At 40.4% G+C, this 17,910-nt stretch overlaps 3 protein-coding genes across 11 annotated transcripts in view; 1 reads left to right on the forward strand and 2 right to left on the reverse strand.

Annotated features, from left to right (window-relative positions):
- dnajc14 (DnaJ (Hsp40) homolog, subfamily C, member 14) overlaps positions 1-3,727 on the reverse strand; it is a 5,968-nt gene extending 2,241 nt beyond the window's left edge. Inside the window, exons 1-5 of the mRNA XM_027027967.3 lie at positions 3,579-3,727; positions 1,462-2,910; positions 693-791; positions 199-305; positions 1-88 (exon numbers count right to left, since the gene is read on the reverse strand). The exon at positions 1-88 is cut by the window's left edge and continues 32 nt beyond it. Of these exons, the coding sequence (XP_026883768.2) occupies positions 1-88; positions 199-305; positions 693-791; positions 1,462-2,637 (1,470 nt within the window). The 5' untranslated portion in view covers positions 2,638-2,910; positions 3,579-3,727. The remainder of the gene's footprint in view (positions 89-198; positions 306-692; positions 792-1,461; positions 2,911-3,578) is intronic.
- A 38-nt stretch (positions 3,728-3,765) lies between these two features.
- On the forward strand, positions 3,766-13,777 carry nab2 (NGFI-A binding protein 2 (EGR1 binding protein 2)). 8 transcript variants are annotated; one of them, XM_081705247.1, is made up of 8 exons: positions 3,766-3,848; positions 4,607-4,726; positions 7,337-8,380; positions 9,029-9,162; positions 9,483-9,546; positions 9,904-10,036; positions 10,298-10,483; positions 12,892-13,777. In XM_081705247.1, the coding sequence occupies exons 3-8, from the start codon at positions 7,430-7,432 to the stop codon at positions 12,975-12,977; spliced, it is 1,554 nt and encodes a 517-aa protein (XP_081561373.1). In that variant the 5' UTR covers positions 3,766-3,848; positions 4,607-4,726; positions 7,337-7,429; the 3' UTR covers positions 12,978-13,777. The 8 variants fall into 8 exon arrangements, with proteins under 8 accessions (XP_081561373.1, XP_081561374.1, XP_026883772.2 ...); XM_081705248.1 differs by having other exon boundaries at positions 7,451-8,380; XM_027027971.3 differs by lacking the exon at positions 3,766-3,848 and having other exon boundaries at positions 4,587-4,726; positions 7,451-8,380.
- Positions 13,778-15,469: 1,692 nt separating this feature from the next.
- Positions 15,470-17,852, reverse strand: zgc:113184 (uncharacterized). 2 transcript variants are annotated; one of them, XM_035520211.2, is made up of 4 exons: positions 17,134-17,852; positions 16,860-17,003; positions 16,556-16,773; positions 15,470-16,029 (listed from the first exon to the last, which is right to left on the reverse strand). In XM_035520211.2, the coding sequence occupies exons 1-4, from the start codon at positions 17,243-17,245 to the stop codon at positions 15,856-15,858; spliced, it is 648 nt and encodes a 215-aa protein (XP_035376104.1). In that variant the 5' UTR covers positions 17,246-17,852; the 3' UTR covers positions 15,470-15,855. The 2 variants fall into 2 exon arrangements, with proteins under 2 accessions (XP_035376104.1, XP_026883776.1); XM_027027975.2 differs by lacking the exon at positions 16,860-17,003 and having other exon boundaries at positions 17,134-17,851.
- Positions 17,853-17,910: the final 58 nt, after the last annotated feature.

Raw genomic sequence — 17,910 nt, forward strand, 5'->3', positions numbered from 1 at the left:
GGTGTTCATGGCCTCCTTTAGGTCATCCTGCAACTTCGCCAGGAATTCGTTCATCGATCGGGAGAGCTCCGTCGCTGCCATCCGTTTCCTGTTTAAGTGAGAGGAAACACAGAATTGTGGCTTTGTGATCATGACCTTTTCAAAACACCAAATCCTCCTCGCAGGAAGGATGGAGTGCTATTGGCCAAGCCCGCTCACAGTTCATACTCCCGCCTTGTCTCTGGGTTACTGACGATGTCCCACGCAGCTCTGAGAACTTTGAAAGCCTCGCCGGCACGGGGGTGCTTGTTCTTGTCTGGGTGAACCTGAAAGTCAGTAAAACACATTGACTGATGTCTCACACAACACTGTAATTAATTTCACTCTAAAGAATCCTGATGATGAGTGTAAAATCTCTCACACACACACACATTAACAACTACAAATTTCAACAAAGTCCAACTGCATTAACCAGTAAGGAGGTGGTCCAACTGGACCTGTCAATTAATTTATGCACACAACACACAGAAACAGTAGGTTAAGTGGAGAGAGGCTTGGCTGCAGTCTGTGCCATTGCAGTGCCACGCTGGGCTTCAGTTTGTCAGAAGTCAGCAAATTCTGTAATACTAATTAGATCAGCATTACAACAGCATAACTTGCAAGAAAGCAATAAATGAAAATAATAAATGCACCTCACAGACAGAAAGGTTTACCTGTACAGCCAGCTGTCTATAGGCCCTCTTCAATTCAGACTCTGTGGCTTGCGTATTCACACCCAGAACATTGAATGGGTCAAGCTCCTCTTCAGGGATCTGTAAACACAAAGCTCTTCATTTAAAATGTCACTCATTCATTTAAAAGTTGAAAAAAAAAAACCATCATCATGAAGTCCCTTAGGTCCTGCTGTAGCATTTGAAAAAAAAGAGCTACAGTGTATACTGCAGTCATGTGCATAACAGCATGATAAGGCACGAGGTCAAAACAGTGCATTTTCATGATTTATACAATAGGTCATAACACACATCATCATACTTGGTCTCCTCAGCATTGAGTCACAAGAAACCACAGAACACTTTGGACACGAGTTCTCACTACAAGTCTCAGTGCTATGTGCAATTAGATATAGCCTATTCCCTTGCCACACATTTAAATATAGAGCAAAACAATATGCTGTTTTTACCCAAATTTTTTTGAAACAACCTGATACTACAGCTAAGAATGGTGTATAACATATTGCAATTTTTAAAGACATTAATGGCATTAGGGGAATTATCAGACTTCAAAAAAGGGCTATTTATTTCCCAAGATGGCAATAATAACTTTTCTTTCAAATATCCACCACACAGTACTATTATTTTTTATAGTTAATATACTTGTAACATATCAGTGTATTGTGTAAGGCAAAAACACCAGGCCTACTGTCTAAACTAAATGATTCATAACAAAGTGGAAGCAATTCACTGGAACAACTAGGACAAGTACCTGTGCTAATGCCAGCAGTCTCTCAAGCTCTTGTCCAGGCTGATACCTCTCCGTCCCCCTGTATGGGGACTCTGGATTTGGCATGTCATCTGTGAAGCTGCGTTTCCAGAACCGTCCTCTAATCCTTCCGACAAGTGTGACCCCTTTTTTCCAAGCCCAGCACTTCTGAAGGGCGAGCCACCACTGCCTGCCTCTTTCTCCACCCACCCTTTCCAAGACACACTTAATCAATCGGGTGCCCAAGCACACTGTTACTCTTAGGAAGGCATAACTCGAAAGAAGGGCTCGTTGGGCCAGGCTTGTGGCCTTGGTGACCCAAAGTATGAAAGTCGCAATTGAACACCAAGTCCAGTCCACCAGTCGTCTTAAATCCTGTTTCATGCCAGGAACATCTGTGATCTTGAAGAACAAATGGGAGCCAAAGATGTAAAGTGCAAACGCTCCTGATTCCACAGCAACCCCACAGTGGTGAGTCAAAGACACAATGAGGTCCACCACCATACGGATACAAGATATACTCCAAGAACTGATAGACTCCGCTATGAAATCTCTAAAGCCCATCATCAGCTGGAAGCCATTTTGCCTCCGTAAGCGACCCTGATTGTGATGGTGGTGGTTCCGGCGCCGGACCTGCTTGTGCCTGCTCGCCCCAGAGGACAGGCAGGATTTATAAGAAAAGGATGGAGAAGTCCATGATGAACACTGGTCACCTGGCCCTGAGCTTGAACCACTTTTTCTGGATTTTCCTTTCCTCACTGATGCAAAACGAGACGCTGACTCCCCGCTGGAATCTGCCTCCTTCCCAGCTCCATTTCTGCAACTCTCTTCTCCTTCCTCCTCATCAATTTCATTAAACCGACTATCTTCATCGGCCCCCAGCTGATCTGTCCCGCTGTACGTCCTTGTATGTCCACCTACTTCACCTTTCTCCACATCCTCCCCTGCATCCATGTAACCGCAGTCTTCCTGCTGAACTGCGCTGTGGTGTCCAGAGTTAAGACTGTCCAGCACCTTCTGAGATGCTTGTGTACCACTTTCCTTTTCCTCAGAATGATTGAGCAGAGAGGAGGAGGAAAGAGTTTCATAGCCAGTCGCTTGATATATTTGGTCATGTACTAATGCATCATCAGGAGAAATTCTAGTGCTGATCTCTACTGGATCCCACTGTCCTGCCATGATGTCCACCCTGTTCAAAAAGCCGGAAATCAACTCCCTTTCTGTTTAAACAGAGGAGGCTCAGCGTTCCATCACTACTTGTAAGGTGCACTTGGAAATGTTCAAGAGGACAAATGAGTCAGGCTCAGGTTGGCACAGTGGCACATTTGGTGCTGAACAGTGTCCTAAATACACAATAAAACGCAGGCATGATGCCTTGGAAAGTGGTCACGTATCCCGGCCATTACAGTTCAAGGCCAAGCCGCCGAGTTTGGAAACGCTGTGCCATGAAACCTGTGGATAGGAGAGAATGTAGCTGTCAGTCCAGCTAATAAAAAGCCAGCTGAAACTAGCTCCTCGGTGACCATTTTCAGATCGGATCGTTTGAGGTCAGCATGGTCAAAGCTCTGTTTACCATTTAGCCCATGTTACACTAAATTTTTGGCCACAAATTTCAAGATGACGTGTTCAAGTTCTGTTAAGAAATGTTTGAAAAGTTGCTTACTGTCTTGCAAAACTGGCCAGAATACTATAAGGTTCAATAGTACTCAGCTTGCCAAGAGTTTTTGAGCAGTTATTAAAAAATGAAAAACTAATTACTGACTGATTATTAAGCAGTCAATTACTGACTAATTATTGTGCAGGTTACCCATGCTAGCTTGCTAGTTCGCTTTTAAAATGCTGATGGATGATTAGTGGACCATTTTTAACATTCAAAGATAGCTAGGTTAGGTAGCTAGCCCTCTGTTCGTGAACAAATGCGCATGATTGGTCAACATATGAAGGAATAGCTTATCTAAATGCACTCATTATTGGCTAGACAGAAAGCTAATATTTGCAGCAGATAAGACACTGTCACTCAGCTTTAGACGACACTGCTTTCGGTTACCAGTTAGCCAAACAGCTATCATTCAGAGGGAGCAAGAGAGTCTTTAACGGTCATTTGGAGACGTGAAACTTACGTTTTAACACAGTTCTAAACCATCAGTATTGCAAATATGTTGTGAAATCCTCTTCTGCAGATTTTCTCATTTAGTCAAACAAACTTTATACTTAGCCATGAAGCTAACTATCTGTCGTCGCTGTCCTTGTTATTTCTCTTATTACTATTCACTTCCGAGGGCAGATGACTGAAGCGTTGTTTCCGCTGTAAAATTTAACCCCTTCCTTATAGTACTTTAGCTTGAAAACAGTATCGAGGCTCGGGAAAGGATCTTAGAATCCTCTATCAGGTATGTAAAAAGCACCCACATAACGATCTTGATATACTGATAAACAAGTTACACCCTTTAATATATGACTTTACTTAAACTGATAGATCTTACAAAACAAACAAACTAACAAACAACAAAAAACTCCAAAGTCTCTGTAATCATAGGTCTTCCAGTCAAAATGTCAATAAACAGGATAAATATCAAATTCTTCAGTGAACATTACAATATGAAAAGGCAACCTGTTCATTTTTAACATAGAATGTAGGCTAGGAAAGAATGCATATTTACGAAAAATGAAAGGTGCATTGTCTCTTTCATACGCTGAAAACAAAATCATAAGTAAGCTATGAAGATAGTATCGGTGGCTTAAATGAGCGTAACTGTCAAGCCATGCGTGTCTGTGGGCCGTATGTAATATTATTAGCACTAATATTTGCAGAAAAAATACCAAATACCTGTACACTGTAATAGCAAAGAAATGTGTTTAAAACATTAGCAGCAACAGATTAAAGTCAGAAAAATCAACATCTAGTCGAGATAACTGTCAACATACCAAGTGTGCAGTTTTTGCTCTGTTTCATTTTTATGTGTTTAGGTAGGATAATGTGAGTTATCTTATATCTAACCATCATCCTAAAGAAGATTATAATTTGTGTCATTTTAGACATTCCAATATTGTGGATCTTGTGTGGTGGCGCAACGGAGACCAAGTTTTGATGAACACCATTTGCTTACCCACTCAGCATCCAAGCATGCATTTTTTCTGTTTCTGTCAGTTTTTTCATGATTCCTATCACATAAGGGCATGATGGACTGACCTTGTGGTACTGTTTGTCATCTCTATCCCTACATCGTCCCCAGCTGTACCTTCAGAGACAAGTGAAGATGTGAAACAGGTGAGATAAAGTTAGCTCATATTTGCTTAAAAAAATACTTGGTTTACTTTAGAAATGGCTTTAGAATTGGAGACATTTCAGTTGTTTTAGCAGTTAAAGGAGCAAATAAGTAATTTTTCCAACTATTCTTTATATTATGAAAGAGCTTTTATACTGACATCTAGCGACCTGGATGTTTCAGAGATTCTGTACAAAATCTATTTTAAACATGGCTGCCTCCATATGGTTGACCCGCTCTATGGAAGATAAACTGGTTGAGAGTTACAAAGCAATTTGATCTTTCATCTTATGTGAGCTGCACTTTATAGAAATCACTTTCATAAATATTGTTTGCTACTTTTGGTGGTAAAAATAAAAAGTTCAGAGTAAATGCCAGTGAAGTCTAATAATCAACTAATGTGGCTATAGAAGAGCTGTTAAATTAGATCACACAAAAGGCTTGGGTTGTGTTTCCCAAAAGCAGTGTAACAGAAAAAACATTGTTAAATGATAGAATAAGTATTGTACTGAATACACGCTCATTTATGACGATTTTAACACTATAAAGCTTTTGGGAAATGGGGCCCAGATTAGTAGGCATCAGTATCTTTTCACACAGGGTGGGCTATAGCCTTTGTGGCTGCCTAATTGTATTGAAATAGGCCTAATTCATTTTCATAAAGTCTTATTTTTTTCATTTACATAATACTGTGTTATTTGAAGCCAAAATATCATTTAAATTAACACCACAGAAAATCTGTCACAATGGTGCCATATACTTTTTCACAGCACTGTTGGTGTCGTCTGATATCCCTCAAAAATTAACATGATGAACACCAATTGTCAATAAACAGCCAGACAAACTGGTATGGTACCGTTCGGGTTTACATTCCTTCAGTCTAAGTTGGTGGACGCACACGCGTGTAGTCAATCTGCAAATTCACCATTTACTGCCATATACATTTTCGCAGCTTGCTTTTATCGGTAGAACTAGCACTTTATGGTGCCAGCCAACCTCAAACTAGTTAAAAAAGCAACAACAACAACAACAAAAAACAAACAATAAAACATTCTTCGCTGCATCGTGTTCTGCACATGCACAGGCTATCTATTGTCCTCAGACCAGATTTGCATCATCGGGGGAATCCCACCAGTTAAACCTGCGTCACACATGGAATCTTACCAGTCGGAAAGAACTCAACTACTTACCTCCCACAGAGGCGTTCCTCAGCGATAACTACGGCGTTCTACGGGTTCGCGCAGCAGCGCTCATTCATCTCTGCTGTAATATTGAATAGTTTACATATACAGATTATCAAGTAGGCTAGAAATGTGTATGAGGATGGAGTGTTAAATAAAGAATTCGTAACTGCGTTTATGCTGAGGCATAAGACAGTGTCGGTTGATTTTAGTCTAGTAAACTATTAGTGTGTACTGTAGTCTATATTTGCAAGGGAAATGGGCGGAAATTAATCGAAATCTAATGAAAACAACGCAGTGAAACCCCATCCACACCCCCAATTCAGAGCCGCCTTAACCGGGAGAGGAAAGCTCTTTTTCGGTCAGATGGCGTGCCGCAATCCGCCCACAGATTTCTCGCGCCCACACAGCCAGCAAAAAGACTGTCATTAACAATACAGCAACTGCCAGCAAAGCCAGGCGAGCAGGCACTTGGACGCTGGAAAACAAGACTTTTTTCTCTGTCTACGTTAAAGTGGATTTCTATAAATAGGATATGTTTAAGTCGCACAGTGTACGATTTAGTAGGGACGGTTAACCTATTTGTAGGGTGGACACATTCGCTTTTCATAAAAAGAAACAACGGAAATGAAATTTAAGGTTTTATATAAACAGCCTATATAGACAAGCCTATTGTGACGCTTAGGAGTCGGGCACTTTTAAAGTGGGCTTTCTTAGTCCGCAAGAAACAGCCGAATAACGCTAACAGATCTACGAACGGAACTGCAACGGGGCACTAGCCTGTTGGAACCGCCTCAAAATTCAAGCGTGTTTGCCTGTCCTGAATTCGTTTTAGGAGTCCCACGGGGTAAGTAGAGTAACCACCAGTCTATAGTTCAAACTTAAAAGGTTTAAGTCCAAGCCAGAATGCATTATTTTAGCTCGACATGAAGTCCTAAACTTCACCTACTGTTATACCGTTTCGGCTTATTATGCACCGGATTGTTAGCCTACCCTCTGAATAACCCAATCCTAACCCTCAATCCTAGTTTTAACTAGCGACAGCTACTGGTAATATATTTCGACAGATCACAAATTCAGGTGTAAACCGCTATTTATTAGTCTACATTTAATATTACACTGGAAAAAAAAACGTAGGCTAGTCTTAATCTTTACAGGAATCATTCACTCGTACAAGAATATAAATCAAAATCAGATAAGACATGGCTTGTCTTGAATTAGAGTGCCAGTGGTGAATCACTATTGGAAATCTGTTTTGTCCAGATTTAGGGTTAATCTGCGTATTGGAAAATGACTCTCCAATATTTTCATGCATAAAAGTCTTAAAAGTGGCCAATAATGATGAATCATATTAAGCATTATAATGTGACTCTTGATGAATCTTATTCTTTTTACATAATGCCACTCCTCTCTGCTTCTTTGTCAGATCAGGTTGTCATTGGGATGGCATTTACTTGACTTTTTGTTTGTTTTTGCAATTTGATCTGTTACCGCTATTTTTGCTACTGCTTATGGTCTGTTCTCATGGCCGGGACTGCCATCCAGTCACAGCCTAGGATGTCACTGCCACGGACGCTGGGCGAGTTGCAGCTGTACCGGGTTTTGCAGAGGGCCAACCTGCTGATGTACTACGACACGTTCATCCAGCAGGGCGGCGATGATGTGCAACAGTTGTGCGAGGCAGGCGAGGAAGAATTCCTGGAGATCATGGCCCTGGTTGGCATGGCAACGAAGCCCCTGCATGTGCGTCGTTTGCAGAAGGCCCTGCGGGACTGGGCTGCCAACCCGGCTGTCTTTAGCCAGCCCCTGGCCACCAATGTGGCACCTGGTGGCATCCCGCTATTTAAGATAGACAGCAGTGCAGGAGGAACCACTTGCATGGGATCGAGAAAGTCTTTAAGCAATGGCCAACCAGGGTCTCCTTGTGATAGGGAAGAGCAGGGTGCTTGCCTCACACCGTTGCGAGACAACGGCAGTCCCAGAAGCCCTTGTTCTCAGGCCTCACCCATTCCTCCAGATCACCTGTACAGGGACAAACTGTCACCTATGGAGCCTCACTGGCTCAGCCCAGACCCTGATGGGGGCACTGCTGCTGACGAGGAGCAGCCTAGTCCTCCTCTACCACTCACGGTTCACTCCCGCCCCATGGGGCCTTCGACGCCACCCACCTCTTCCTCGTCATCTTCCTCCTCAACTGCCACAGCTTCCCCCTGGCCCGGTGGCCAGCTGGACACAGAGACGGTGAGGGCAGTGGGTGAGAGCGTGGAGCGGTTGCTCCGGACCATGTCGCAGGCTGATCCGGGCGAGGTCAAGACCCTGCTCCGGCTGAACAAGAAGATGGCCAAAACAGTTGGGCACATCTTCAACCTGGAACCACATGATAAGAGCAAAGAGGAAGAGATCCGCAAGTACAGCCTGATCTATGGCCGTTTCGACTCCAAGAGGAGGGAGGGCAAACAGCTCACACATCATGAGGTAAGCTGAAAGAGATGAGTGGAGAGGAAACTGCCACCTGTGTGTCACTTTGCTGGCTCGTACGTTTCAGCTCCACCAGTGTGACATATGATGCAGCAATCTCATAGGACCCATGAGAGTAGAGCTGGGATGTCACAGTGTCTTGCAGAGGTATACAGGATATACAGATATATACAGGGTAGGCAAACCTCGGTCTTGTTATGAACACATGCTGTCCAGTTGTTTGTTCACAACATTTTTATGAACTTGACAAGGTTGGGGTAGAAAAGCTGTGTTAAAAACATCATGAGCGTCTGTAGTAAGTTCAACCATTGACTTAAGTAATGATTCATTGCTGTTTGTTATAATCTATTTATGCTTAATGAATTACCTGTATATATTACTGCTGTTATACAAAGTAAATTTTCATCAGTTTTTATTTCTTGAGAAAAATCAGCTGCCCTTTATGTTTTGTTTAACATTTCACAACAAACTAAGCAATAGAAATAATCCAAAATTACTTGAAATCTCAACAGCAGGTTCAGGTTTTGGAGGTTTTCTTACACATGCAATTTTATGTTAATACCTCAATATTGTTATTCTTATGGACAGATGCAAAGGGTATTGAACCGAACTGCTTAATTGCCCTACTTTTATCTTGCTGCTTAGATGATCATCAATGAAGCAGCTGCACAGTTCTGTATCCGTGACAATGCACTATTGTTAAGACGAGTTGAACTGTTCTCACTGGCCCGGCAGGTTGCGAGAGAATGTGCCTACACCTCCACGCTTAAACAGAGCAGGTCAGGACAATACTATTCAAACATTGCAGAAAAAAGGGAAAAAAAAAACCTTAATAATTTGATAAATGTGATAAAATAATACATTCCGGACAATTAATGTGTTGCACTTATTGATTGTTGTGTTTTTTGGATATCCATGTTTCTCCCTTTTTCATTATCTAAGATGTAATATTCTGCATAAATCTGTGTGCTATCATGCCCCTGTGAGTGCTTGAACAAACCTCTGTCTGCTTTGGAATTTATCAACAAAGACCTTTTTGACTCAGGAACCATTTATCTGAATGTTGTAAACCATTTGTTTTCTTGTCCTGTCATGTTAGGACCAACCCTGAGGATTGTATTGCTTCTACTGACAGTACTGCTTCAAAACGAATCAAACTTGAGGTTAGTATGCATTGTATTCTATGTAAAGCAAAAGAAAAAAAAGATTTAACTACAAAAGAAATGGAAGAGCTCTGTTTCAGAAGACAGAACAGACCACTTGGTTAATTCTCTTATTTTACATATGGGACTTGATAAGAGACACAGTGCCCATTACATACAAAAGGGGAATTCCATTCAGTTTATATCTACGTTACCCCTGCCTGAATAATAACAATAACTTGATGGGGGGAACAGAGAACACAGAGTTTTAATTTAATAAATTTGACAACAATTTGGCACCTGAAGTTGAAGCCCTTTTAAATGAACTGGCTGGATGCCAGTGAGTACAATGGCATCTCATAAGCATCATCTGTTCAGATCACAGATTCAGACAGCATTAATCCCGTTCGTGGAACTAAAGCCTCTGATGCAATAACCCACGGAAGCCTGAGGTCAGTAGCTGCAGACGATGACAGCCTGTCAGGAGAAAGTCTCGACAGTTTAAGCCAAGGTAAAAAAAAAAAAAGCATTAGAATCATGTTGAATGGAATGGAGTAAATATCTCATTATTGTGTCATTAAAGAAAACAGTATGTAACACCGCACCCTCATATGTCAGTGTCTTGCATTATATGTTGCTTTTGCTGTAAATACCACAGCTATTGTCAGGCTATGTAGTACCACTGTTTGGTGTGGTGAAGAGTAATCATGTACCACTGACCTGCTCTGATGGGTTAAGCGCCATGTTTGTCTAACTGTGTCTGTCTTGATAGATGTAGGCCCACAGTTGCACCCTTCCTCATCCCCCCGCCCCCTCACGGACACCATTGGCCCTGTCAACTGGAGTCGCCAGCTCATGCAACAAACGCTCATGGATGAGGGCCTGCGTTTGGCTAGAATGGTGTCACGTGACCACGTGGGCAAAGTCAGCCTAGGGTCAGAGAAGAGACAGACTTCAGGTGAATACTAGAATTCTGTTTTACTAGCCTAACTTGGTTCACAAATAAAATAAAGAAGGATGGTAGGTAGTGATTTTGAAAAAAAAAAAAAGTAGGTCCATTTGGAAAATGTAATCTGATCAATCATTGTACTGATTGAAGTAGATAGAGGCAACACAGGCAAAGGGGAAACAAAGGCAGGCCCCACTAAGTGAGAAATTAAAGGTATGGCAGCAAGTTTGATGAGAAGAATGCTTATTGTATACCAAATAAGCTATTCCCTGACTCAGCGTGTGATCAGTATAGCTGGTTTATGTAAAGCAAATCTCCAGGAATAATAAGATACCCTATATCCATTCTGGCAGATGAGAGAGGAGTGACAGTGGGGTTCTCATTCTCACAATAGAACTGTAGTTTTGTAAAGTCCTTTCAGAAGCAAACGTCTTCGTAATAGGTTGTCACCATGGGGGATAGTGCAAGAGAGGAAGCGACAGAGGGAGGGAGAGAGAAAAAAAAAGATGTATGGGTGGATGGGGCCACAGGAAGCACTGTGGGGGTGGTAAATTGGAGCCCCCCCACTCCCCTCCCCTCTCTGACGTCAAAGCTTATGAAAATGTGTGAGTGGAGGGCGGGATGGATGGATTGAGAGAGTGTGGGGGCGAACGAGTGGGAGGGAGTGAGAAGGGCGTCGCATTGACTCATAGAAAGACAGAATAAAAATAAAACGAGTGGGCAGGGAAAGGGTGCAGTCTCTTTTATTTCTCTCTCTCTCTCTCTCTCTACTTAATGAGAGAGAGGGAGAGAGAGAGAGAGAGAGAGAGAGAGAGAGAGAGAGAGAGAGAGAGAGAGAGAGAGAGAGAGAGAAAAGTTAGCCCGGTAAATCATCTTCAAGTTTGCTTGCTTTTGTCCTTACGTACCACCATATCTCTTACTCGCATGTTCTCTCACAGTCACTTAAACATGAAAGCAAAACTGAGCATCACATTTCAGGCAGCTGTCACTCATCCTACCTCTCTCCCTCTTCCTCCTTCACTCTTTTGCCTTTTGTCTAACTTTCGTGTGAACCTAAGTGAGGAGTATTTGGTGCTTACTGTGATTGCTCTCAGAAAGCCTGACTGACAATAATATATTCTCTCTCACATTTTGCCATGACTGTTTGATTAATTAAAGAAAAACTCATGCAAATACAGACAATATGTTATATTATGAGGAAATAAAGAGTATATTTAGATTATATAATTTTGTTTGTTTGTTTAGCAATAATTTCGTTTAGCATGTGGGTCCCCTGCCAGACTGTCAGACCCAAATGGAACATTTTTCAGTTAGTGTTGGATGTTACAAGGATGTTACATGTTAGAAATACACAAGTTGGCATTTGACCTTATTGAAAGTTTGAATATTTGTCAAAATGCCAACTATGGGAATCGTAACCAGTAATTTGTATTGTAGTTCAGCTTTTACATGTATATGCACTATAAGAATTTTGGGCCATTAATCTGATGAGTCACTTTAAGGCAGTGTTCAACCTCAGCACCCTAGTCTACTCCCCCAGCTGTTTGGCATGTTGTCTAAATTGCATGAGACCCAACACTGCTTCTTCCTTACATTATGAGTGCACATGGGAAAATATGTTTCTTTAGTATAGTCCCTTAAGCAATCTTACCAATAGCCAGTAATATGAGACTTTCAAACAACAAGCCAAAATGTTCCTTATTGCCCCTCTAAGGCTTCATATCACCTTCTTTCACATTGTGCTTTGTATCATGTTAACTTATGTGGTTTGTTCTTCATAGGTTATTGATAAATATGTTAAGAGAACAGTCAATATGCAAGTAATAGTAATCAAAGAAATTTGTCTCTATAAAAAAAAGATATAAGATAGAAACATGCTGAAAATGTTGAAATTGCTTCAAAAGATTAGTATTCACTGACTATGCTGCCTCCCCCCTCCTGATTTTGAATCACTTTAGATGAATCAATATTTCACACTGGTATGATGCTAGGCACAATGAGTGTGAGATTAACAAACTGCTGAGAGTCCTAATAAGTGTGCTTGTCAGTTCTATTTTAATAGCAAATTGTTTGACGTTGATAGTCTGCGATGAATCCTGGATGGATAACATAATTAGAACTTATTCAAAATGAAGGGAAACAACCAAAGGTGATGTCACTTCTGGTGTAGGAAAAATATGCAACATATGTGTCTTAACCTCAAAAGCCTGGAAAGAAAGGGGAAAAAAAAGATTTTCAAAACATCCTGATTTTGAAGGTTGAATTGTTCCTTATCTCTTGTATAAGAGCCTTTTTTTTCTGTTATCATTTAAGCTTTACATCATTTGTGCCATGGCAAATGGATGCAACATCTACTAAAGATTAGTTATATTAGAATGACCTAAAAGCCTAATAATGATGTCTTGTTTTACTCCCAGAGTTGGAGGGTAAAGTGCCAGAAAGAAGAGGCGTGAGCATCTCCCACAGGAGCAGCAGTCCTGCAAGCACCAAAGATGACCCATAACGGGAATCCAGCGGAAACTAGAATTAGCCATGGTGCTCAACTCAGGTCTCAGATGAATGGAACCCTCTGGAGGTTTTCACACCCACTTTCCCAAGATTTGTTGTGACCAAAAGTGATTGCAAACAGAACTGTAAGCCCTGCTACATCCGACTGTGTGCATTTCCTCAGCTAATTAGAACGTCAGAGAACCTGTGTTAGACTGCTCTTATATTTAGATTCAGTGAATGGCTGAAGATGTATGGTGTAAATCTTACTGCACAGAGGAAGAGGCCAAGAGAACATGTGTAAATACACTGCATACTTTTGTTGCCCTCACACCGGTAACAACAACCAATAACCATAGATTTGTTTTAGTCCCTTGATTGGCACTTAATGTAAATGACAGAAAACAGTAAATAACAGTACACGGTGCTAATTTTGAGTGACTGTGTTGAATTAGACTGTAATATGGTAAAAGTAGCCCACTTTTGCCTAGATTCTAAGTACTGTTTAACGAAGTGGAATTGTGGATGTTAAAAAAAACATGATTTTAACACTAATATACTTAGCGTATACATCACTTCTTATACATATATGGGATAATGCATAGGGCATATCATTTTATCTTTCAAATTTAATGGTAAAAGCCCATTTAGATTTAAATACTTATTTGTTCCTGATTTGTTTATCTGGCTATGCGTTTTTATGCAGTAGATTGTACGACCTTACGCCCTCCCCCCAGCATAACAGAAATCATTGTTAGCATACTGTCAGCAGATAATTTATTTTTTATTATTCTCAATAAATGGTATTTTATTGTTTCTTGAGTTTATTTGTATTCCTTATGTAGATTACACAATATTGTAATCAAATATGCGTAACTGCAGTATGATTTCATATGTTGAACGTAAATTAGCTGTGGTAGGCCTGTGAATTCTAAAACGCTACTGCCGTACTTTTCCCCCGATGGAGTAGTTTTGGGTGTAAAATTTTGTCTGCGTATTTTTCAGATTATCAAATTGCCAGCCTCTTTTTCACTTCTCGCACACTGCTCCACCGCCCACGTCCACCACAGGTGTTTTCTTCCATTTTCATTCGGTTATCCCGAACAGATGATGCCAGTGATTCACACCTGATCGACCTCGACGTCACCGACGCGCTCTCTTGGAGCCAGCGCTCGCTCGCTTCACCGGGAGATGCAGAGCTAAATATAGCGAGCGCTGCCAAGCGCCCGAGAGTAGACTGGGTGGCTGTAATAACGTCACGACAATGATAAAGTTACACGGGCAAGAGGATGTTAATGTCGTTCCACATAATATGTAATTATGCTTTCATCTTTCCATTATAATGCCAACGCTATGAAAGACTGTTGTTAATGGGCAGTGTAATGTTTTGTGCATAATATAAATATATGATTGAAGCTATTATATTAATGAATCTAGTATTTTTATTATAGGCCCACCATTAGTCATGATTATCACTATTAATATTCGGGTGGCTAGAACATGACAATTCAGGCTTTATTATGACCATGCATAACTGCATAAGTGATATTAGGCCTGCGGTATTTTTGCTTCCTCGTAGATCTAAATATCAGTTATTAAAATTTGTTTAAGCTTATATAGATTTTTATAATGTACACATACAATACAGCGATCCTTTATGCAAGACCATAGCATGTCATCTGGATGCTGCATGTAACAGAAGCCTTTCCTGGGGGCTGCATGGAGTCCCTTCTGTTTTTGCTATCAGGATTTACCTCTTCGACATACGTGCAATTTGCCCACACACACAAAAAACAAACAAACAAAAACTTAACAACTTCGATTTTAGGTTGTACCATCTACGTTCAATTTACTCTGTTTTAATTCACCGATTCATGAATAGAAATACCTTTACAATATAATCTTATGCGAGTTTGTAGTGCGTTACTGCCCTCTAGTGGGAAACTTTAGCGTATTAATCGCGCTGTGCTTCGTACCAGTTGACATAGGTTTCTTTTGTTTTTACTCAACGGGCCTTCAAACAAAACGTTAATCCGCCAATTCTGCGCTCGATTTGAAACATACTATTTCAAGCATAAGATCAGACCTATTAATCTACAATCCCAATTATTTCTGGACGAAAATATGAAAAGGTAGGAAAAACACTTTGACCTCAGTTCTATAAGTACACATATAGATTGCCTATAAAAAAAAGACCTTGCACTTTCCAACAGCAGTAAAGCACAGGATGACATATTGATGTGTCCATCTTGATTACTGTTGAGCCTGTGTATCTACTTATAAAGATATCATCTCAGATATCATCTTTATATATTTTTGTAAAGAACTTTTTCCTCAAATTGTTTTTGTACACTTGACATCTAGTTTAAGTGCATTTAGATGAAAAAGTACTGCTCATTGATTTAACATCACCTTCAATACACTATTTTTGACAGTTAATTATGTGGTTTAGTTGCATTTAAACATTCACTACTTCATGCCAAAAAAAATGAATACACCTCCAATGAGTCAACTCTATTTTTACATTTATGTATCTTATCCAGAGCAACTTACAAAAAGACTTTGTCCTCATTTACTCTAAAATATATCCTTACCAGTACAGTAGGTTAGAGTTCAAGATACCATTGAACTAGAATACTGATTTTTTAGCATTTTAAATTAATACATTTGATTGTGATCAATAAATTAAACATTCAATAAATTCAGTAAACATTAAATGTTATACATACAGTTCAATTATACTTTACACTGCTGATTCAAAACAAATTTTACATATGTAAGCAATATATGAATCATTAACCATCTTGACACAAAGCACTATAAAAGTCAGCTGCAGTTACTGCCAAATAGTTGCTAGTAGAGGTTGCTAATAATTCCGAAGACACCATTTCCATTCAGGGGACGTGGGTATTAAGGTGGCGAAGGAACTCTCCCCTTGTTGTGGTGTGTCCAGGGAACACGGCGTGGCAGAATTCACACACCTGGGATTGCAATGTGACCCTTGACATCAGCAGACCCCCTGCTTGGCTCAGTAACTCACTGTTCAGGAATGAGGAGGACCATGGTCTCTGAAACACACAAAACATCACAGGATTAAGCACATGGAAATGTCCCGTATGAAATCCTGATAAACATGAAAACCTGATGCTGCAGCATACTTAATGGCAATAGAAATATAGCAATATTTTTGCTATATAATCTTATGGGAACTTGTAATGGGTTTGTGGTGTTCATTAGCATTGCTGCAAATGCACAAGAATCAGGAAGAGCAGTTAATTTTCAAGTCTTAGGCAGGAATGACGAACAAAAAAAAAAAAAAAAAAAAAAAAAATATATATATATATATATATATATATATATATATATATATATATATATATAAACTAAATGTTGAATACATTTTTTTTTTCCAGATGTTTAAAAGACAAAATTTCCAGACATGATTCACAGGACAACAGACATAAGGACATTAAACCAAAGGTACACATCATTACATTTCAAAAAACAGAATTAGGCTAAAATAGCATATATATATATATATATATATAAGGAAGTGAAATAAAGCAAACACAAGAGAAACGGTTAACTACTTACCCTTTGCTGTTTAGCTGCTTCACTGCTGTGCCAATGCTGCTCAACCTGTCTTAACTCATCAGTGATACTGGCCTCTGATGACCCTTGTTGTCTTGGAAAACCCACAGAAGTTGCTTCATCATGGCTGTCTTGTCTTACTTCTCCCCACATAGGGTCAAACTGCAATCTATCAATTCCTCCAGCAACAGCTGTTATCTCAGAATCATCTGAAGCCAAACCTGAGCAGAATTAAGCACTGTGGGGATAGTGTGATACAAAATGAATGGGGCTGCAATTTGTTCCCCTTTGTATATGACTGCTATACCTCTGGGGTGTTGTAGAGTGTTCTGTATTTGAGATGATTTGGTCTGATGCTCAGGGAAGGCGACTGTCTCCAACACATCATGTGTGCACTTAAGTGGGTTAGAAACTAAGCCATCAAGTTCCCCATTCGAAACAGGGGCTGAACCTGAGGGCAAACCATCTTGGCATTAAACTAAATTTAAATGGATTGTGATAGGTTGAAACTATAACAAATCTATAAATTAGGTAAACATAACACTATTAAAATCAGTGGTGTGGCGGGGACAAGGGAGTACCTTGCTGTCTTCTCAGTGCCTCGGTAAGATGTCGCAGCATTGCAGCTTGTTTTAGACATAGGGATTGCAGACGGAGGAATTCCTGATACAAGGCTGTGTACGCTTCCTCCATCTCGCTCCAGATCTGTTTTTATTTATATCTGTATGTATTTATTTCCCAGTGTACTACAAGTTGCTGCTCAGCGATTGCTACAGGTTAGCAGCTTGCTGCTCGTGTCACTCGAGTCATTTGGCTGGTTCAGACGGCAAACGAAAGAGCAAACTAAAAAGGGAAGCTCGAATCCCGCGATGTTAAATCACTAGCGGTTGTCAGATGTTTTGTTTTTACACTACAAAGTACTTAAAATGGGCTACACCTGAGAATAGAACCAAACCTAACCGACCCAAACATTTTATTTAGAAAATGGTCTAACAGTAGTTGCTCGTAGTTTAAAACCTTTAAACTGTACTAACCGCTTTAGCGTTAAATGTTCTCTGAGAAGCTATGAGCATAAACCATTCCAAACTCGTGAAGACTACACTGAATGCGGTGAAGATTAGATCCGAATTTTCAGCCGTGGTAAAGAAAAACAGTAAAACACGAAGCTGTTACGTACATACCAAACTCAAGCGCTCATGTCCTACTACATAATTCAAAAACGTAACTCTTTAACTTGAGTTTCTTCTCAGCCGTCGCAGACTCAAACAACTGGAATCAGGAACTAAAGCCACAGGCCTACTGTATCGTCCGTTGGATCACGTAGCACCCACACAGCAGGGAAGTGTGTTTGCGGCTGG

Source organism: Electrophorus electricus, chromosome 22, assembly GCF_041902795.1.
Source record: "Electrophorus electricus isolate QZ-2024a chromosome 22, ASM4190279v1, whole genome shotgun sequence".
NCBI classification, from domain to species: domain Eukaryota; kingdom Metazoa; phylum Chordata; class Actinopteri; order Gymnotiformes; family Gymnotidae; genus Electrophorus; species Electrophorus electricus.